The 17,673-nt window shown below is 44.4% G+C and overlaps 1 protein-coding gene across 1 annotated transcript in view; it reads left to right on the forward strand.

Moving 5' to 3' along the window:
• Positions 1-17,673, forward strand: part of Pdlim1 (PDZ and LIM domain 1) — a 38,562-nt gene that overhangs the window by 1,378 nt on the left and 19,511 nt on the right. The window contains exons 2-3 of the mRNA XM_048338612.1: positions 11,916-12,067; positions 14,264-14,348. Of these exons, the coding sequence (XP_048194569.1) occupies positions 11,916-12,067; positions 14,264-14,348 (237 nt within the window). The remainder of the gene's footprint in view (positions 1-11,915; positions 12,068-14,263; positions 14,349-17,673) is intronic.

Genomic DNA, 17,673 nt, shown 5'->3' on the forward strand with positions numbered 1-17,673 from the left:
GAGCCCAGAACTTTATGCATGCATGCTAGGCAAGCACTCTACCACTAGGCCACATTCCCAGCCCCTTATCACCAATCTTCTAAACCTTTCCTCTCAGTGGGTTGGATGGAGAGAGGTCACAGTGGATCTTTAGGTGTTCTGCGGCCCTTGCAAGGTTTCCTCTTCGTTTTTTTCCTGGCCTACTGAGAAGTTCGCCCACCTTCCCACCCTAAAAGGAGAGCTGGTGGCCCGCTTTTAAGGCCTTGTCTTCTACCTCGCCCCACAGAGACTTCTAGATTGTTTCCAGAGGTATACAACTGCCTTCCCATAGTCCAGCACAGGAACTGTGCCTTACTGGTGGCTCTGGACCTCTGCCCAATCTTGGCACAGAGCTGAACCTGGCTGTGCCCAGTGTATCCTTGCCCACTGATTAAGAAATGCTTGACCTGGGAGGGCATGGCCTCTGCACATTTTGACTTGCTTACCTCATAGTCCATTTGTCCCTGCTCTTTGTGTCTATAATTAACCTGTCAGCCCTCTCTACTTCTGACATTATATATGGCGTGAAGCTTTTTTTTTTTTTTTAAGTAGGGGAGGATCTTTTGAAAATCTGTTATACTGGCCAGCCATTTTAGCTGCTTTTAAGTCTTAAATGTGGGCTGGGGATGTGAGAGGCCCTGGATTTGAGTCCTATCACTGTAAAACAAAACAACACACACCTCTTAGTCCAAAGTGGCCCCGTGCAGGAATGATGGGGTGTGTGTGGTGGAAAATACACAGTACCTATACCTATACCTTGATCCTCCAGAACTCAGCTCCCTGAGATGACAAGCATGATCCCCTGATACCTGGCTTGTTCCTTCATGTATTGATTAATTTATTTATTCATGCACAGGTTTAATGAGCACATACCATATGTCTGTGTGTACTCTTCAGAAACAAGAAGATAGAGCTCCATTGTCAGGGTGCTCGAAGTTTGAGCAGGGCAGTTAGTTGCTAACAAATGGCAGGTGCTTCAGTTGAAAAGTGAAAGTGACTCAGAAGGTGACCTTAAGCTGCTGGTAATTGGTCTCTTCATCTCTTTATTTCCACATGAGAAAAAAAAAACCCACAGAAACAAGCTAGGGGCCTGATAACCTCTTGGGAATGGAAAAACCATTGTTCTAAAGGGACAGTGTGGTCAAAGATCTGGGCCTGGACAGTTGAGTTCTTACTCAATCCAGGTGTACCTGGGGTGAGTGAGCGAGTGGGCCTTGTCTTGTGCAAAGCTACCTTTTGGATCTCCGAAGCAAGGCCAGCAGCATCCAGGGATACATGTTAAGGATTGTGAGGGCTCTGTCAGCACAGAAGAAATAATGCGGAGGGGTGTGGACACTGATGGAGAGCTGCACACACCTGTTAGAAGGCGTGCTACCATTATTATCACACTCAGATACCATTGGCTAGTATGGTTTTGTATAAGTAAGGGAGCCTCCACACTAAAGCAAACCATAAAACAAGGCAGGGAGAGGTGGAGTGCCTTTTATTTAAACAAGTATATTTGCTTTCTCTTGCATGAATTATTCTGGTAGTGGCTCCAATTTTGTACAATAACTAAAGCTTCTGAATAGAACCCCATGATATTCTGTGCTTGAAATTGTTCCTTTAAAATTTTTTTTAAAATTGTAAAACAGAAAACTCCTAAGATATAAAGCCACTGTCAGTGTTTGTAAGGCGAATCCCTGTGTAGTGACTACCCACCTAGGTCCAGAACGAGGACATTAGCAGCACCCAGAGGCTCAGCGATGTGGCCTTTCCTGACAGGGTCATCAGTCACACTCCTACTTTCTTCATCATGTAGCCACCTAAATAGGCACCCAAGACACCATACACGTATATTGCTCATTTCTAAACAAATCATGCAGAACATACTCTTTTTTTTCAGGTGTTGTGTGAATAGCTTCTTTTGCTCTTTGGCATTACTGTAAGAAACATCACAATCCAGATTTCCAACTTCAAAGGAATGTAAGCTAGTTTTTACTTACTTTCTCATTGAAGGTTCCAAGCTTAGGGGGCTCCCTGGTGATCTGGCCCCACATTTATTACTGTTCCCTGAGTTGTTTTTCTGTCAGTTTCTGCTCCAACCTTATAGTTAATCTTCTTGAGTGTTTCCTTTCATCCTCCTATGTAATTTCTTGTTTCCTCCAGTTGCTTTCAGTGGAAACCTTCAGAGAATACACACCCAAGCCAAAATTGCAAATTTTTGTTGACTGTTTTTCTCTCCCAGCAACTGACAAAGGACAGGAAGGAGTGGAGGTAGAGATGCTCTTCATTGAGGAGTTAACTTATGTGCCTCTTGAGACCTGGGGAACCCTTGGCTGAGAGCCTGTGCTAGTGCCCTTTACCCACGGGCCCTGAGAGGGTGGGTACATAATGGGTCTTCTGGCACCAGAAGGTCTTCTCTGTAGATTTTCATCATGTCCTAAAGATCAAAAGAGCAAGATTTAGCTGTCAGGTTGTGAAAAGCCAGCAATTTCCTGAAATGCTTTCATGCTAATGAGTTGTGTGTCCAACTCTACTATTTTGTGAAGTTGGTGATCTGGGAAGCACTGGCTGCTCCCACCCATCTCAGCCAACCTGAGGGGCTAGGAAGATCAGGGTGAACCCAAGAGGGTGGGTGCTGTGGAACTGAATTCTTGAGCCCTCTGGCTACATCCCCTTTCACTCCCCAGTCTCTAGGGTGCTGGCCTAGCTGGTTTGCTTTTGAGAGTAGAGCAGGAAGAAGAATGACTTTCAGGCCTTGTAGCCTGGGCATTGTCCAAGAGGAAGAGCATTATCTAACTGCTGGGGCGGTATTGATCAATACTGGGCAGGTACCAAGGGATCTCTTTGTTGTGACCATGCCTTGTTATAGCTCCAAGGGAGAGAGGAAGGCTGGTATCCTTTGCTTTCACACACGAAGGCAGTGAGCTCACAGGTTTGGCAATCTGTTTGAATTTACATAATTTTTGTTTTTAAATTCCTTGTAAAGAAGAGAGTAGAGTAGTTCTAGGCATTGGTGGTGCGTGTCTATAATCCTAGCCACTCAGGAGGCTGAGGTCTAAGGATCCAGATTCAAAGCAGCCCTGGCAGGAAAGTCCATTGAACTACCAAAAAAGCCAAAAGTGGAGCTGTGGCTTAAGTGGTAGAGCACTAGCCTTGAGCAAAAACCTCAGGGACAACACCCAGACCCTAAGTTCAATCCCCAAGGTTTAATGAACACTTAGGCTTTGGGGGTAGTTGTTTGTCAGCGCCATTTGAAAGCATGTGGAGTTCTTACCGGCTGTCTGGAGACTTTTGAACAACTTTGATGGCTTTTTGAGAAGTTAGAGGATTCTATTTGGCTACCTACAGCTTTTAAAAATGAACATCCCAATGATGAAATGCTGATTAGTCTTTCAGACTAAGGGAACACTAAGTCTGAACTGCCACCTCTGGACACGAACAACAGCCTTTGCTCCATGCTTGAAGGGGAACTGGGTTAAGGCACAACGCAACTACAAGCATCTGCCCTACATAATCACCACATTTCCTTGAGAAAATGATCCTGAGGCTTGAACTCTGGGGCCCTGTCCCTGAGCTTTTGTGCTCAAGGCTAGCACTCTACCACTTGAGCCACAGCTCCACGTGCAGATTTTTGGTGGTTGATGGGAGATAAGAATCTCACAGACTTTTCTTCCTGGGCTGGCTTCGAACTGCAGTCCTCAGAGATCTCAGCCTCCTCAGTGGCTAGGATTATAGGTATGAACCACCAGCACCTGACTGGTAAGAACATTTTGACATTTCAAAATAGTTTTCAGGCCAACCTGTACAAGCTCTTGCAGCTTCTGTGGCTGTAATATAGCTTCAGAGTCTGGGAAGAGAGTTGCAGTTCCATGTCTAAATGCTATCCTACAAGGCTGGTTCCTGCATTGTCCTCCAGTTAATATCTGTCAAACTCATACCAAATTACCTTGCCACAGCCATTAGATGAGATGAGCAGAGACTGCTCAAAGGTCTATGGTGTTGAGACTAAATGTTTTTTTGTGTGTTACTGGGGTTTGAACTCAGAGTTTTATATTTACTTGTTTAGCAGGCATTTTCACTTGAATTCTGCCTCTGGCTCTTTCTGCTTTAGTTATTTTTTGGATAGGGTCTGGTGCCTTTTGCTTGGGCTCTACCTAGGACTCCTGTGTAATCTCCCTGCATAGATATCTGGGACCACATGTGTGTCCCATCACGCTCAGCCAGATTTCCCATTTCCTTATCTCAATTGTCTCTTGTATAGTGCTGAACTCTGAGTGTTGTTATTTATATGGCCTTACTTGCTTGTAGAATGGATTGCAGGCGAGTTACAACACTGGAACACGCTTAAAATATTTTAAGACACAAAAACACACATCCAATTTAACAGAAAATTGGAACATAGAAGAAGAAAGCAAAATGTGCCAGGAGCTTGAAATCAGTTGGTTTCTGTAATTGTATGCCACATTTAGCTGGGAGTTTTTTGGCCAAGGCAAAATGGGAACCATGTTGAATTATTTAGGCTTCTGGATTGAAGTTACTTTTACAATGCTCCATTTGCACAACACTTTAGGGAGGTTGAACAACATCTATGGGACTGTAGTTTTCTTTTCCCTTACTGTCTTGGTGAAAAAGAGAAGTACTATTCAAATGGACATTTCCTTTAAGGGACTGGTATGTCCAGGAATGTAAGTAAGCCTTGGAAGCTTTTTCCAGAAGAGCTGATATTTAGTGTTTTTTTTTTTTTTTTTTTTTGTCTGCCTGGTTACTTAACTTCATTCTGGGAGAGCTTCAGAGACAGGCAAGCCAACCACTTCCTTGATGTTTGCAAAGCTTTAGACTTTTCTGGGAAGTTTTGTAAAATACAGATCAGGGCTTGGGGATGTAGCTCAGTGGTAGAGTGTCTCGAGTTTACACAAGGCCCTGGGGTTTGATCCCTGGTACCAGAGACATAATATATATTTTTCCACCCTCAGCAGATCAGGTGTGGGCACAACTCTGTCTACATTTTTTAATCCCTCCCTTCTTCCCAAGATCTAATGACCAGCTTGTTTGGGAACCATTGCCTGTCTTTGCAAATGACATGGCTCTCCTCTGAGTTTATGGATAGATTCCTGGCCCCAGAGTACCATGACAGTTCCAGTGTTAGTGGAGTCCCATCCACCAGTAAAGTGTTTTTCCTGGGGAAAAACTAAAAGCAGTCCTACTTCTCTGTCACAATTGTTTTGTTTAAAAAAAAACCCATCTCTCTATCAACAGGTCGACAGGATCATTCAAGCTGCAATACTGGTTGTTTTTTCCCCCCTCTTTTTCTGAGCTCTCCCTCCATAGCTCAGGCTATCGCTGAATCTGGCCCTATGGGGTGCTCTTGATGGTTAAGTCAGGGAAGTAGGTTACTGTCCTGGGCAAACTGAGGTATCTGGTAATCCTAGCCATAAAGTGTACTTTTATGTAACTTTATAACTGATTCAGCGATCCCAAACTCATTTGCTTGTAGGCACTGGGAGCCAATGTGAATGAACTTTGACTAGAGGGTGGGGTCGTAAGAAAGTAGCTAGCAGAATGAGGATAAATGCCACCTGGTCCTGGGTTTTTTTTTTTTTTTTTTTTTTTTTTGCCAGTCCTGGGGCTTGGACTCAGGGCCTGAGCCCTGTCCCTGGCTTCTTCTTGCTCGAGGCTAGCACTCTTACCACTTGAGCCACAGCGCCACTTCTGGCCATTTTCTGTATATGTGGTGCTGGGGAATCGAACCCAGGGCCTCATGTATAGGAGGCAAGCACTCTTGCCACTACGCCATATCCCCAGCCCCTGGTCCTGGGTTTTTGCATTGGAGGGGGTGGAGCATATTGGGCCCTGTGGCTCAGCGGAAAGCATGGAGCTCATCTAAAGGGGCCAGAGGCTCCTCAGTGGGTGCTGATTGTTGCCTTAGGGGAATCAAAGTCCAGAGTGGCTGGGTTTTTCATAAGAAGATCAAATTCTATGGGTTTATGTGAAATTTACCAGAATGTAACTATGGATACATAATTAATTAAAATCACCAAAAACAATCATAATGGTGGACCAACCTTGTTTGATGGACCTCAAGCTTTCCATCTCGAGTCTAGGGAGGTAAGGGAACCCTGTGTCTTCCGTCAGTAGGACATGAGATGAAGATAAGAAGGCTCCATAGTTATTTCTTAGCACTTACTAGACATGTCAGATGCCATGTTGAAATTCCTTTGTTGGTGTCCTTCATTTCCATATTAAGTGCGATCTTCTGAGCTGGAAGGGAGCCGGCCTGTGATGCCCTGCTCGGTGTTTACAGCTCTTGTTCCATCCCCTTCCTTCCTGTGTTTTATCCCTGCCAGTCTACATGCTGTTCCCGTGACTTGCGCTGCTCTTTCCTGCCTCCTTTATGGCTTTGCAGTTTGAAGAGCACCTCCACCAGGGAGTATCTCGGGATTAATCCATCAGGAGGAATTCTTGTTGCTTCTGGCACAACATTTATCAACTGTTTTCGTTGCTCACCCCCCCCCCCCCCCCGCTCAGTGTGTGTGTGGGGTTTAGTGAATTTGTTAGATGGCACAATCCTTTTTTACAGCACATCCCAGTGCCTCTGCCTTTGGGAGGCTCCTGTATCCACATGCCTGGAGCGCCGAGCGCATGCGCTGCCTGAATAGTCTCTTGCCATCACAGCAGTCTTCCTGTGGCAGGACTGGTATTTTCATTCCTGTTGGGTAAGAAGAAGGAGGTGCACAGAGGCGAAAATCCCACCCAGGGACCCCTATGGGTCACCAGCCACCAAGGCAGGACTTGAACCCCGGGCCAGCTGCCTGCTGAAGCCACATCTTCATCAAGAGGCTAGGTATTTAGAATGTATGTCAGGGTGCCTGACGGCTACATGGAGGAGAAAGCGGAGAACAGGGAGGAGTGAATACAAATGTGCTATCGTTACGGGCGGGGAAGGCCGTGGTTAGTGGCATTACACATGCAGTTCTGGGTAAGGACCTTATCGTCTAGATATCTGGTTATTAAGATGTACGTTAACAAAAGTGAGAGAGCTACATCACAGTCCTATTTTACACCATTTAGAGCTGCAACCAAAGTCTTCAAAAGCCTTCCACGTGCATCAGATGGGGTGGCAGGGCCCTGGAGGGCAGGGGTACAGGTTGTCCCCCAGGCAGTCTCTGCCAGGAGGGTATAGGCGGGGCCAGAGGGTGAGGGTGACAGCAGTGAATACCGTAGAAAGCCATGCCCAAACAGGCTTAGGCAAGAACTGCGTGATCTAAATATATAAGTAAGGGGATATGGGGGTGGGAGGTGTCCATCCAGCCCGTTTCTTTGAAGGATTTCTTTTTGAGAAGTCAAAGCTGACTCCATCAGGAGCTGGTTCAGATGGAATTTGATGGCCGGGAGGAACTGAGACAGTACAAAACAATGGGCCTGGGGCCTGCCGTGGCCTGCCACTCAGCCGCCGAGTCACCTTGGGCAAACTGCTTCACCCCTGTCCCTGCCTTTCCTCACCTGCCATGGTGCAGATTACATGACCTGCCTGCTAGAAGTGGTGCATTAGCCCCTGCTAACCACTTAAACTGTGCTGCACATAAAATAAACACCTCTTTACTGGTGGCCGTCAGGATGAGTATAGTTGATTAACACGGAATGGGTGTGCAGCAAGGATTCTTCCTTGTCTACCATTCAGGACAGGAACCCTGCCAGGCGCCAGTGCCTCACACTTGTAATCCTAGCTACTCAGGGGGCTGAGATCTGAGGATCTCAGTTCTAAGCCGGGCAGGGCAGGAAAGTCTGTGAGCTTCTTATCTCCAATTAACTACCAGGAAACCGGAAAGCTCAAAGATAGTGCCCAGGCCTTGAGTTCAAGCCCCACAACCGGGGAGTGGGGGAAGGGGGGGAAAGAAGCAAAAGCCATCTGACATTGAGGCCCTGGCTCCTGGCTCCCTTTCTGTTCTATGTTGTGTTTGCATGTCTTATGGGGGCAGGGCTGCTGGGATCCCACACAGCGCCCAGCTGTTGTTCCCTACCAGGGAGGCACCGGGCTGGCAGCAGGAGTTGGTGTAGAAGGCCATGAGAGATGCATCTCCTTCACTCTGGAATTTTCTCCAGCTCTGGTAGTTGGGTTTGGAGTCTGTTGTGTGTTGAAGTGGAGAGGGATAGTATTCAGAACAAGGGGATCTGGTGCTGAGTTCAGGCATGTGCCTGTTAGCTGTGTGACCTTGAATGGCCTCTCTCACAGTTTTCTCATGCATAACATTATCTACAGCATGTTTAAGGAAGCTCATCATTATGGTTATCTCAAGTGGGAGATAGAATTCAAATAGACTGTTATGGTATCGTCTATAGTTTTATTTAAATTAGCTTTTTTTTTTGAGGGGGTGATGCTGATTCTGGGGCTTGATTTGGCCTGGGTGCTGTCCCTGAGCTCTTTCACTCAAGGCTAACTAGCACACTACCACTTTGAGCCACAGCTCCACTTCCAGTTTTCTGGTGGTTAACTAGAGGTAAGAGTTGCATGGAATTTCCTGTCTAGGCTGGCTTTGAACCAGGATCCTCAGATCTCAGCCTCCTGAGTGGCTAGGATTATAGGCATGAGCCACCAGTGCCCAGCGCTACTTGTAGTTTTTTGCCAGTTAATTGTAGATTAAAGAGTCTCAGGGACTTTACTGCTTGTGGCTTCCAACTGTGATCCTCAGATCTCAGATTACAGGGGTAAGCCACCGATGCCTGGCATAATTCACTTTTTTTAAAAATTAAATTTTATTGATAAGGTGATGTACAGAGAGGGTACAGTTACATAATAAGGTAGTGAGTACATTTCTTGTCATATTTGTTACACCCTCCTTCATAATAATAATAATTCACTCTTGTGAATTATTAAAAGACTGTGGTTCTCTCTGAAACTCATATGATGATGTAGTCTTATAATTTCTCAAAATGTCTCTTTGGCTCTATAGATTTGACTCAAAAAGGCAGGCAATCTGACTGAAAGGCAGATAGATGTCTGGGCCTCGCTTGCTCAGACTGCAGGACTGGTTCCAGCTTGTCCAGGGCCTGTTGGGATGTTCTCAGCAGACATGCCTCTCCCATAAACCAGTCCCCACCTTTCAGCAGTTGCACATAGGGACGTAAAGAGAAACTTCCATTTTATCTCCTCCCTCCATCTTCCCAATCTCCCCATTTGAGTTTACTGAAGGCACATGTTCCAGGATAGTGATGTTAAGAGAATGATTACTTGATTTGTTTTGAAATTTAAAAAAATGTTTTTTCATCACGTATTTTACAGGATAAAATGGAGTAGCTTGATTTCATTCTTTAGCTACTCTAGATAGATTAGTCATTGAGTGAATATTTACTGAGCACCTACTATGTACCAAGGTCCTGGGGGTGCCATAGCAAAAAGGCTCTCCACACCTTAATTACTGTCTGGTAGTCAAGGCAACATGACATTAAACAACTCTACCAAATAGATTTAGCAACATTGTGTGGCAGGTGCCAAGAAGAAGAAAAGAGGTTACTTAAAGGCATATAGGATAGATTGGAGATCAGGAAATGCTCTCAGAAGAGAGAGACTTGGAGGTTTGGCTGGAGTGGTAGGGTTCCAACCTTGAGCGAAAAAGCCAGGCAGGAGCACAAGACCCCAAGTTCTAGCCCTAGTACTGGCACACACACACACACACACACACACACACACACACACACACACACAGTGCTTAGTTTCCGAAGAGAGAGAGATTTGAAAATGTTCACAATCATGTGTCAATGTCTGGAGGTGGAAGAGAATTTGGGGTGGCCCCTGTAGCTCTAGCTTTGGGGAGAAGCAGAATAATGAAAGAGGAGACCCTGGCTTTGAGAGTCTTGCTAAAGATTTGGGATTCTATCTCAAGAGATCACGTCTAGACTTGCTCATGTGGAGTGAGTTTTGTCAACATCGTCTTCCTGGATTTCAGCTGTTCTCTTAGGAGATGCTTTGCAGTTGAGAATCATGGCCCATCCCAAATCAAGTGCTGCTTAGATGGAGCCATTTAACAAATGAGCCTGCCTTGTTTAGAAAACACCAGCTCAGCCTTCCCTGGACAATGGGTCGGAAAATGGCTGCCAGCCCTGAGTGACTCAGAGGTGAAGCCCGTAGCCAGGGCCCTGTGAAATGTCTTGTCCCTGGGGCTGCTTGAGAGAATGGTTAGAACCTTGGATCTGGGGCCTTCATTTCCCGAGAGCCAGATCTCTGGTAGACAGATGATGGGAACGCCAGAGAGGAAGGTTAGGAGGTCAGGCTCTCTGTGCTGGTTCCACATCCTGCCACATTCCGGGCGAGTTTTGCCTGATAAAGTCATAGCATGTTCAAGCCAGAAGGGACCGCGGGGACAAACTGACCCCACTCATTTTCTGGAGTCAGGGTGCTGATTGGGGGAAGGGACCACTCCCAGGAACCACAGGACTTCTAGGGAAGGCAGAGTCCTGTGGGCACTTGGGCCTTTGAACTACCCTGCTTCTGGGTGATTTCCCAACCAGGAGGGTCTTTTTTGTTTTGTGTCAATCCTGGGGCTTGAACTCGGCGTGGGCACTGTCCCTGAGATTTTTTTTTTTTTTTGTTCAAGGCTAGCACTCTACCATTCTGAGACAGTGTTCCACTTAAGATATCTGGTGGCTATTTGGAATAAGAGTCTCACAAACTTTCCTTGCCCAGGCTGGCTTTGGACTGAGAGCCTCAGATCTCTGCCTCTTGTGTAGCTAGGATTATAGGCTTGAGCCATTAGTGCCTGGCTCAGGAAGGTCTTGTGATATCACAAGGTTACACACTAGCCTTGGGGTGATGATAGTAGCTTTTTGAAAGTATACCTTGGTTTAGAATATACTGAACAGTGAAGTTACCCTGAGGGTGGTACTGTTTCAAGAGGAGTTTGTGTTTCGTTTATCATACCAGCAGCTGTGTTCACTTGAAGCTAGTTGTACAACTGTGTGGGAGATACATTTCTCCAGTCCATATGCAGTGCTCAGCAGGACCAGTTGTGGTACTTGATGGCCTTCCCCAGTCACTGGTGGTTTGTCTGTATGTTTGGAATCACTGATCTAGAAGCATCAACCTGTGGAAAACCAAATACTTAGAGGGGAGGACCGGAATCCTAGGCAGGTTCTTTTAGTGGGATGGAATGAATTGTGTAAATTCCTACCAACATACTCAAAAATAATCTTCTTTGTGCTTTGTTTTTAAAGTGGAAAAGTAACTCAAATTCATTGTAACAAAACAACACATTCCTGAAATAGATAGCCATAAGCAACTTGGTGGGTAATGTTTCATTTTGCATCTGTGCCTATTGTAAGATACCAGGATTTTTTTTATAGAAGTAGGATGTTCCTATACACGGTTTATACATGTATATGTGTGTGTTTACAAAACTGTAACTAGTGACTTATTTTAGGGAAGTAACAAGGTCCAGGGGCAGAGCCCTGAGTCTGGTTCAGGGCTTGAGCCTGTAGTACACAAGTTGAATGGCTAGCAAAATAGTAATGTATCTAGTTGGGTGATCCTGAATGGGTAAAAATCTTAGTAAGCCTCACTTTCCTGGTCTCTGAAATGAAGACTGATATTTATTTTCCTTTCTCACAAAGTTGTAAGACTCCAACAAGATCAAATATAGTCTTTATAGAGTCTCACAAGACTGTTAGAACTTATGGTTTTAGCCCTCTTTCCTTTTTCTTTTTGAGACAAAAGCTCATTCTTGCAGTCTAGACTGGCCAGGAATTTTTGGTCTTCCTTCTTTGGCCTCCAGCATGCTGGGATTACAGGCTTGTGTTACTACTCTGGGCTCTTGCCTTTTTTCAGTGTGTTGATGTGTATCAGTGACTACTTGACCTATTGGCCACTTATTCATTGGTTTGGAGACAAATAGTAACTGGCCCGCCCTCCTCCTTGTTGCCAGGTCACTCCTGGAAGCAAGGCTGCTGTAGCGAATTTATGTATTGGAGACATTATCACAGCCATCGATGGGGAAAATACCAGCGGGATGACGCATTTAGAAGCTCAGAACAAAATCAAGGGCTGCACAGACAACATGACGCTCACAGTCACCAGGTGAGATGGTAGAAATGTTTTGTTTTTCATCCACTGGAAGCTGCTTGTGGGCAGGGGCTGCCTTCCCCACCTCAGGACCCCTGGTTCCCCCTAACTCTGTACACATATACCACCCACACATACTGAGCCTATGCCAAAGCTCTAGATCATTGGAATGTCAGTTGCTCATTTTTTTCCTCTAAGTTGTACACTGTTTCTCATAGTGTAGGCTTCTTTGTCTGAGTTAGTTGAGTTTCATTTAATTCAACATCATGAATAGAAATTCCCAGGGAGTAAAGGTAGGAGAATACTGTGAGGTATAAGGAAATGAGAACTTCTTTCGGGGTACCTCGGAGGGTCAACATAGAAGGCTGTTCCTTTTGTGCAGGAGATTATAGTCACAGACACAAAGACATCAGTGGGTTCCACCAGAGTGTGACTAAGGCCTGAGAAAGGAGAGCAGAGAGTAAATGGATCATCAAGGAGAACACCTGGGGATTGGAATTAGGGTAGAATTTCTATTCTTTTTATTAAGTCTTAGAAGGGACTCTACCAAGGGCAAGATTTCAGGAATGATTTGGTTCAACCTTTAATGGCTTCTTATTTCCTCTTGGATCAAGTTCAAATTCTTCCTTTTGATCTGTGAACCTGCCCTTTAATTTCTCCCTAACCATGGCTTCTATGGGTTTATTTATCCATCCATCCATCCATGTATATCACACTTGTACTGAATCTAGAACTCAAGGACTAACACTCTCACTTGGCTTTTTCACTCAAAGCTCTGAGCGCTACCATGTGAGCTACACTTCCACTTCTGGCTTTTGATAATTGGAGATGAGTCTCATGGCTTTTCTATGTGGACTGGCTTTGAACTATGATTCTCAGACTTCAGCCTCTTGAGTGGCTAGGGTTATAGACGCGTGTGTGTGTGTGTGTGTGTGTGTGTGTGTGTGTGTGTGTGTGTGTATTGTGAACGTGTACAGGGTCTAGGGCTTGAATTCAGGGCCTCTCTCTCTTGCTTGCCTTTTTTGCTCATGGCCGGCACTCTTGCTTGAGCCACACTTCCACCTCCCTTCTACGGTTCTTTTATCTGTGACATACATGTTTTTAATCTTGTGCCATGGGATTAGCTGGAGGACCAAGCATAGGAGAACATATAAAATATTTTGTTCAGTATTGTACCTTCCTTTGGGGGACATCTTTGTTACACTCCCTTCTCAAAAGCATATTTACATCCCTCCCCATCTCCATTTCTATCCCACTCCAAGTCCTTCCCTTCAAGCTGTAATTAAGCCATTCATGCATTCATTGAATTATTGATTCCCTGAGTTTTGATTCACTGATGGCCAAATTGAACAGGTACATTTAATAAATTTTTACTGTAATAGATGTCCTGACAGATACAAATGTAAATGTCAACATTCTCTACCTGTAAAAGGAGAAAACCCTACCCTAAGGAAAACAAAAACTAGATTGGTAAGCAGAAAATTCATGAATGAATTGATGATCTGGAGGAGCATTGGGTTAAGGTGGAAGAGAAGGTCCTGCCATCCTGGGCAGGGGTGGGGTAGCATTAGGAACCAGCAGGAAGATGGAGGGGCGTGGTGGCTGCTGTCAACTGACCAGAGTGTAGAGAGGGACGCTTAGGGAGGAAGAAGGGGTAGGAAGCTTGACAAGCCCTCAGAAATGGATGCCATCAGACTAGCAAAGGGGTGGATAGGCTGGTGATGGGGTACAAGTTAAGAAGGTAGAAGTCCAGGCCGAGGGACATTTTTTGAATTATTTTTAGTATATACAGTTGTTCCTTAGCATCCACGGGGGTCCCCTAAATGAAGAGGGATAATTAATGGTATACATTCTGTGCACTTGTTCCTGTATAGCTTAAATCTTCTCCATTACCTATAATACCTCAAAAAATATAAAAGCTGTGTGAAGAGTTGTTATATGACAAGAAAAAGTCAGACATTCAGTACAAATACAGCTCTATAAAAATATTGTCTACCTATAGTTGGTTGAATCTGATAGTACAGGACATGTGGATGTAGAGGGCCAATAGTCTTATTTTAGTACATATGCAGCAACAGATGCAAGGCCCTGAGTTTGATCCTCAGCATTGTAAAGAAGAACAAATGAATGAGTGAATGAATGAATTAACAAAAGAAAGAAAGAAGAGAAAGAAAGCAATAAATAAATAATGGCTTTGTTCATCTGTTGCAGATCTGAACAGAAAATCTGGTCTCCTCTAGTGACTGAGGAGGGGAAACGTCACCCATACAAGATGAATTTAGCCTCTGAACCCCAAGTAAGTACTTGCTCATTATTGCCTCTCTTGCTGACACCAGTTGCTTCCCACTTCTGGCCCTGTTCAGCATGTTCACATTTTTCCTGCCCCCGGAGTGCAGGGGTGAGGTGGGAGGGAGAGCCCTCCACAGGCTGGGATCTGGCTTTTGTTCAGGTTTTCCCGTAAGGGAACTGCTGGAGGAAAGGACTGGAAAACCCCAGGGTAGGGACTGTAGCCTGGGCTGGAAGCAGAGGGTAGGAGGTGATAAGGGAAGCATGTGGAAGTATGGTTAGCAGGACCAGAGTGAAAGGGGGCTAAGTCAGCTCTTGTGGATTTCGGATCCGGATGAATCTTCCTTGTGATAAAATAAGTTCAGAGTTAAAAAGAACCAAGGGGAGAGTTTGTAGTAAAACCTGCTGCTTTCCCATGTGGACTCTTAGGAGTTCTGGGGTAGAAATCTCCATTTCTATTACAGCGAAAATTCTAGAGAGACATTAAAGTCACTGAGAATAAAATGGCAGCTAAGATTGAAGGATAGTAAGGAGTTAATACCAAATATAATTTCTGGGAACAGCTGGGTGCTGGTGGCTCACACCTGTAAATCTAGCTATTAGAAGGCTGAGATCTGAGGGTCCAGGTAGGAAGCCAGCTCAGGCAGATAAATCCAAGAGACTTTTATCTCCTTACCCACCAAAAAGCTGGAAGTGGAGCTGTGGCCCAAGTGATAGAGTGGCAGCCTTGAGTGAAAAAGGTAGGAGACAGTGCCCAGTCCCCGAAGTCCAACTCCAGTACCAGCACATATGTGCGTGTGTATGCACACACATACAGGAGAATTTCCAGGAACTGTAGACCATCCTGAAACTCCATATTTGTCAATAAATCCCTCAGTAGTCAGTTTTCTAGGTGATTTTACATCTTGTAAATTATCTACAAATGATCTACAAAAATTCTTTTTTGAAATAAGGGGAATAATGATAAGAATATTGAGAATACCTTTGTAAATTCTTCACACCTAGTGTGCTGCTTGTGATTTATCTACCAAAGTATTTTTAATCAGTATTATGAATGAAAAGCTTTAAAAAATTGAGTATGGCTTTTGCAGATTATATATTTGGTTGTGATTGTTATGTATTTCACCCTGAACATTTTAGCTGAGCACTGATGGCTCGTATCTATAATCCTAGCTACTCTGGAGGCTGAGATCTGAGGATCACAGTTCAAAGCCAGACCACAGGCAGGAAAGTCCCTGAGACTCAGCTCCAATTGCCCACCAAAAAGCTGAAGCAGAGCTGTGGCTCAAATGGTAGGGCACTAGCCTTGAGCACAAAAGCTCAGGGATAGCACCCAAGCCCTGAGTTCAAGTCCTAGGACTGGCACAAAAAAATAAGATTTTTTTTCTAAGTTTGGCATACTATTTAGCTTTTATAGTGAATTGAGACATTACCAAAGAATAATATAACCCAGCTCTCTTTTATACCTATGACAAATTGCATGACATTGAATTCACGTGGCAAGGTTAGTGTGTAAATTGATTGAAATCACATTTTCTTAAATGGCCTCATTAAAATTTCAGAAATGTAGTCACGAAACTATTTTTTCCCATTACCTTAAGGCCAGGTACTGGTGGCTCTGGCCTGTAATCCTAGTTACTAAGGAGGCGAAGATCTGAGGATCATGGTTTGAAGTCAGCCCAGGCAAGAAAGTCCAGGAGACTCTTATCTCCAGTTCAACACCAAAAAAGCTGGAATGGGAGCTGAGGCTCAAGTGGTAGAATTCTAGCTTTGAGCAATAAGGCTCAGGGGACAGGGCCCACACCCTGAGTTCAAGCCCCAGGACCAACACCAAAAAACCAAAACCTAAACCATCATGCTTAAAAATCTTGAGTTGTTTTAAGGATCATTTTGCATCTGCCGTTTCCAAATTGATATAAACATAAGATTCTATATAAGCTCAGTAAGGCTAGGCTAGTTCACAAAATGGCAGTCGGTAATCTGGCCTTTGTGCAAAGTCATTTAAAACATACCAGAGGTAAGGTCAGTTTCCCCGGGGAATCTTCAGCCACTTCACTTCGTTAAATATGCTATAAATACTAAATCTCAGTGTGTTATGTTTTTATATATCTTATACCACATGGAATGTTTTTGTTTTAAATTAGTCTATCTGAAATCCTAATTTGCACTTAAATAAGGCAATCATTCACATTTCAGTTGTACTTTTTGTTTGCATCATTGTTGAATTGTCATTTTAAACATGGTAACCTATTTTTAAGGGAATTCTCTTTGGATTAAAGATTCTTTAAAATCTAATTGGGGTGGTGTACTTGTCTTTTGATTCCAGTAGCTTAAAAAGATTCCCATCTCTCATTTTTCCATAATCTTCCATTTTGAGTCTTAAACTAGAATATACCTGAGTAAGGGCAGAGTTCATCTGTAATAAAAAGAGCTACTGCTTATCTGAGGTCAGCACAGTTACACACCTAGTTTGTATTTCCTCATTATTGAGTTTCCTTGGAGACTGATAAATACAAAGCCCAAACAATTACATCATCCCTCTAAAAACGGCCAGCCCTAAATCCGCCTGCCTTCTAGAAAGATCAGTATTCACTTGGGGGTAGAGCTATTCCTTTTATGTCCAAACCAGATACATTCTTGGAAGATGGTATACAAAGTGAAAATCAAGATTTCGAAACCTCAGTTGTCCGAGGGCTTTCCCCCTAATTGGACACAAGTTTCTACAGAGTGCAGACTGAAGAAGAGAACAGACCCAGACTGCCAGGTGCCAGTCGCTGTGTTGGATATGCTAGCACGACACTGTGAGGCCTAGTGAAGAAGGCTTTATTGTTGTTTTTGTCATTTTAAGGATGAGCAATGGGCTCAGGGAGGTCTAACTGGCCCATAGCCAGGCATGAAGGGGAGGGTAAAGTTGAGCCAAGATTGAAGAATAAGTCTCTTCTATGGTGCTCCACATCCAAGGCTTGCTTCTAGCACCGGCCATGGAGAGGTAGAGAGAAAGACAGAAGGCCATACTGGACTCAGTCACGCTCTGTCCACAGGGCTGTAGTGCATGTAGCAGGAATCTTCGGCCTTCCCTTGTGACTTTGCCACCATTGTCACAAGCAAGGTTTAATGATTCCGTTGAACCATTGTGTCATAAAATTGCTCACTATTGCTCCATTTCTTCATTATTGCTGAAATTGTTGTTTGTATTTTTTTTGTCCTAGGGCTTAAACTTAGCCCCTAGATGCTGTCCTTGAGCTTTTGTGTTCACGGCTAGTGCCCTACCACTTGAGCCACAGCGCCACTGGTGGCTTTTTTTCTGAGTAGTTTATTGGAGAAAAGAGTCTCAT

Source organism: Perognathus longimembris, chromosome 2, assembly GCF_023159225.1.
Source record: "Perognathus longimembris pacificus isolate PPM17 chromosome 2, ASM2315922v1, whole genome shotgun sequence".
Classification (NCBI taxonomy): Eukaryota; Metazoa; Chordata; class Mammalia; order Rodentia; family Heteromyidae; genus Perognathus; species Perognathus longimembris.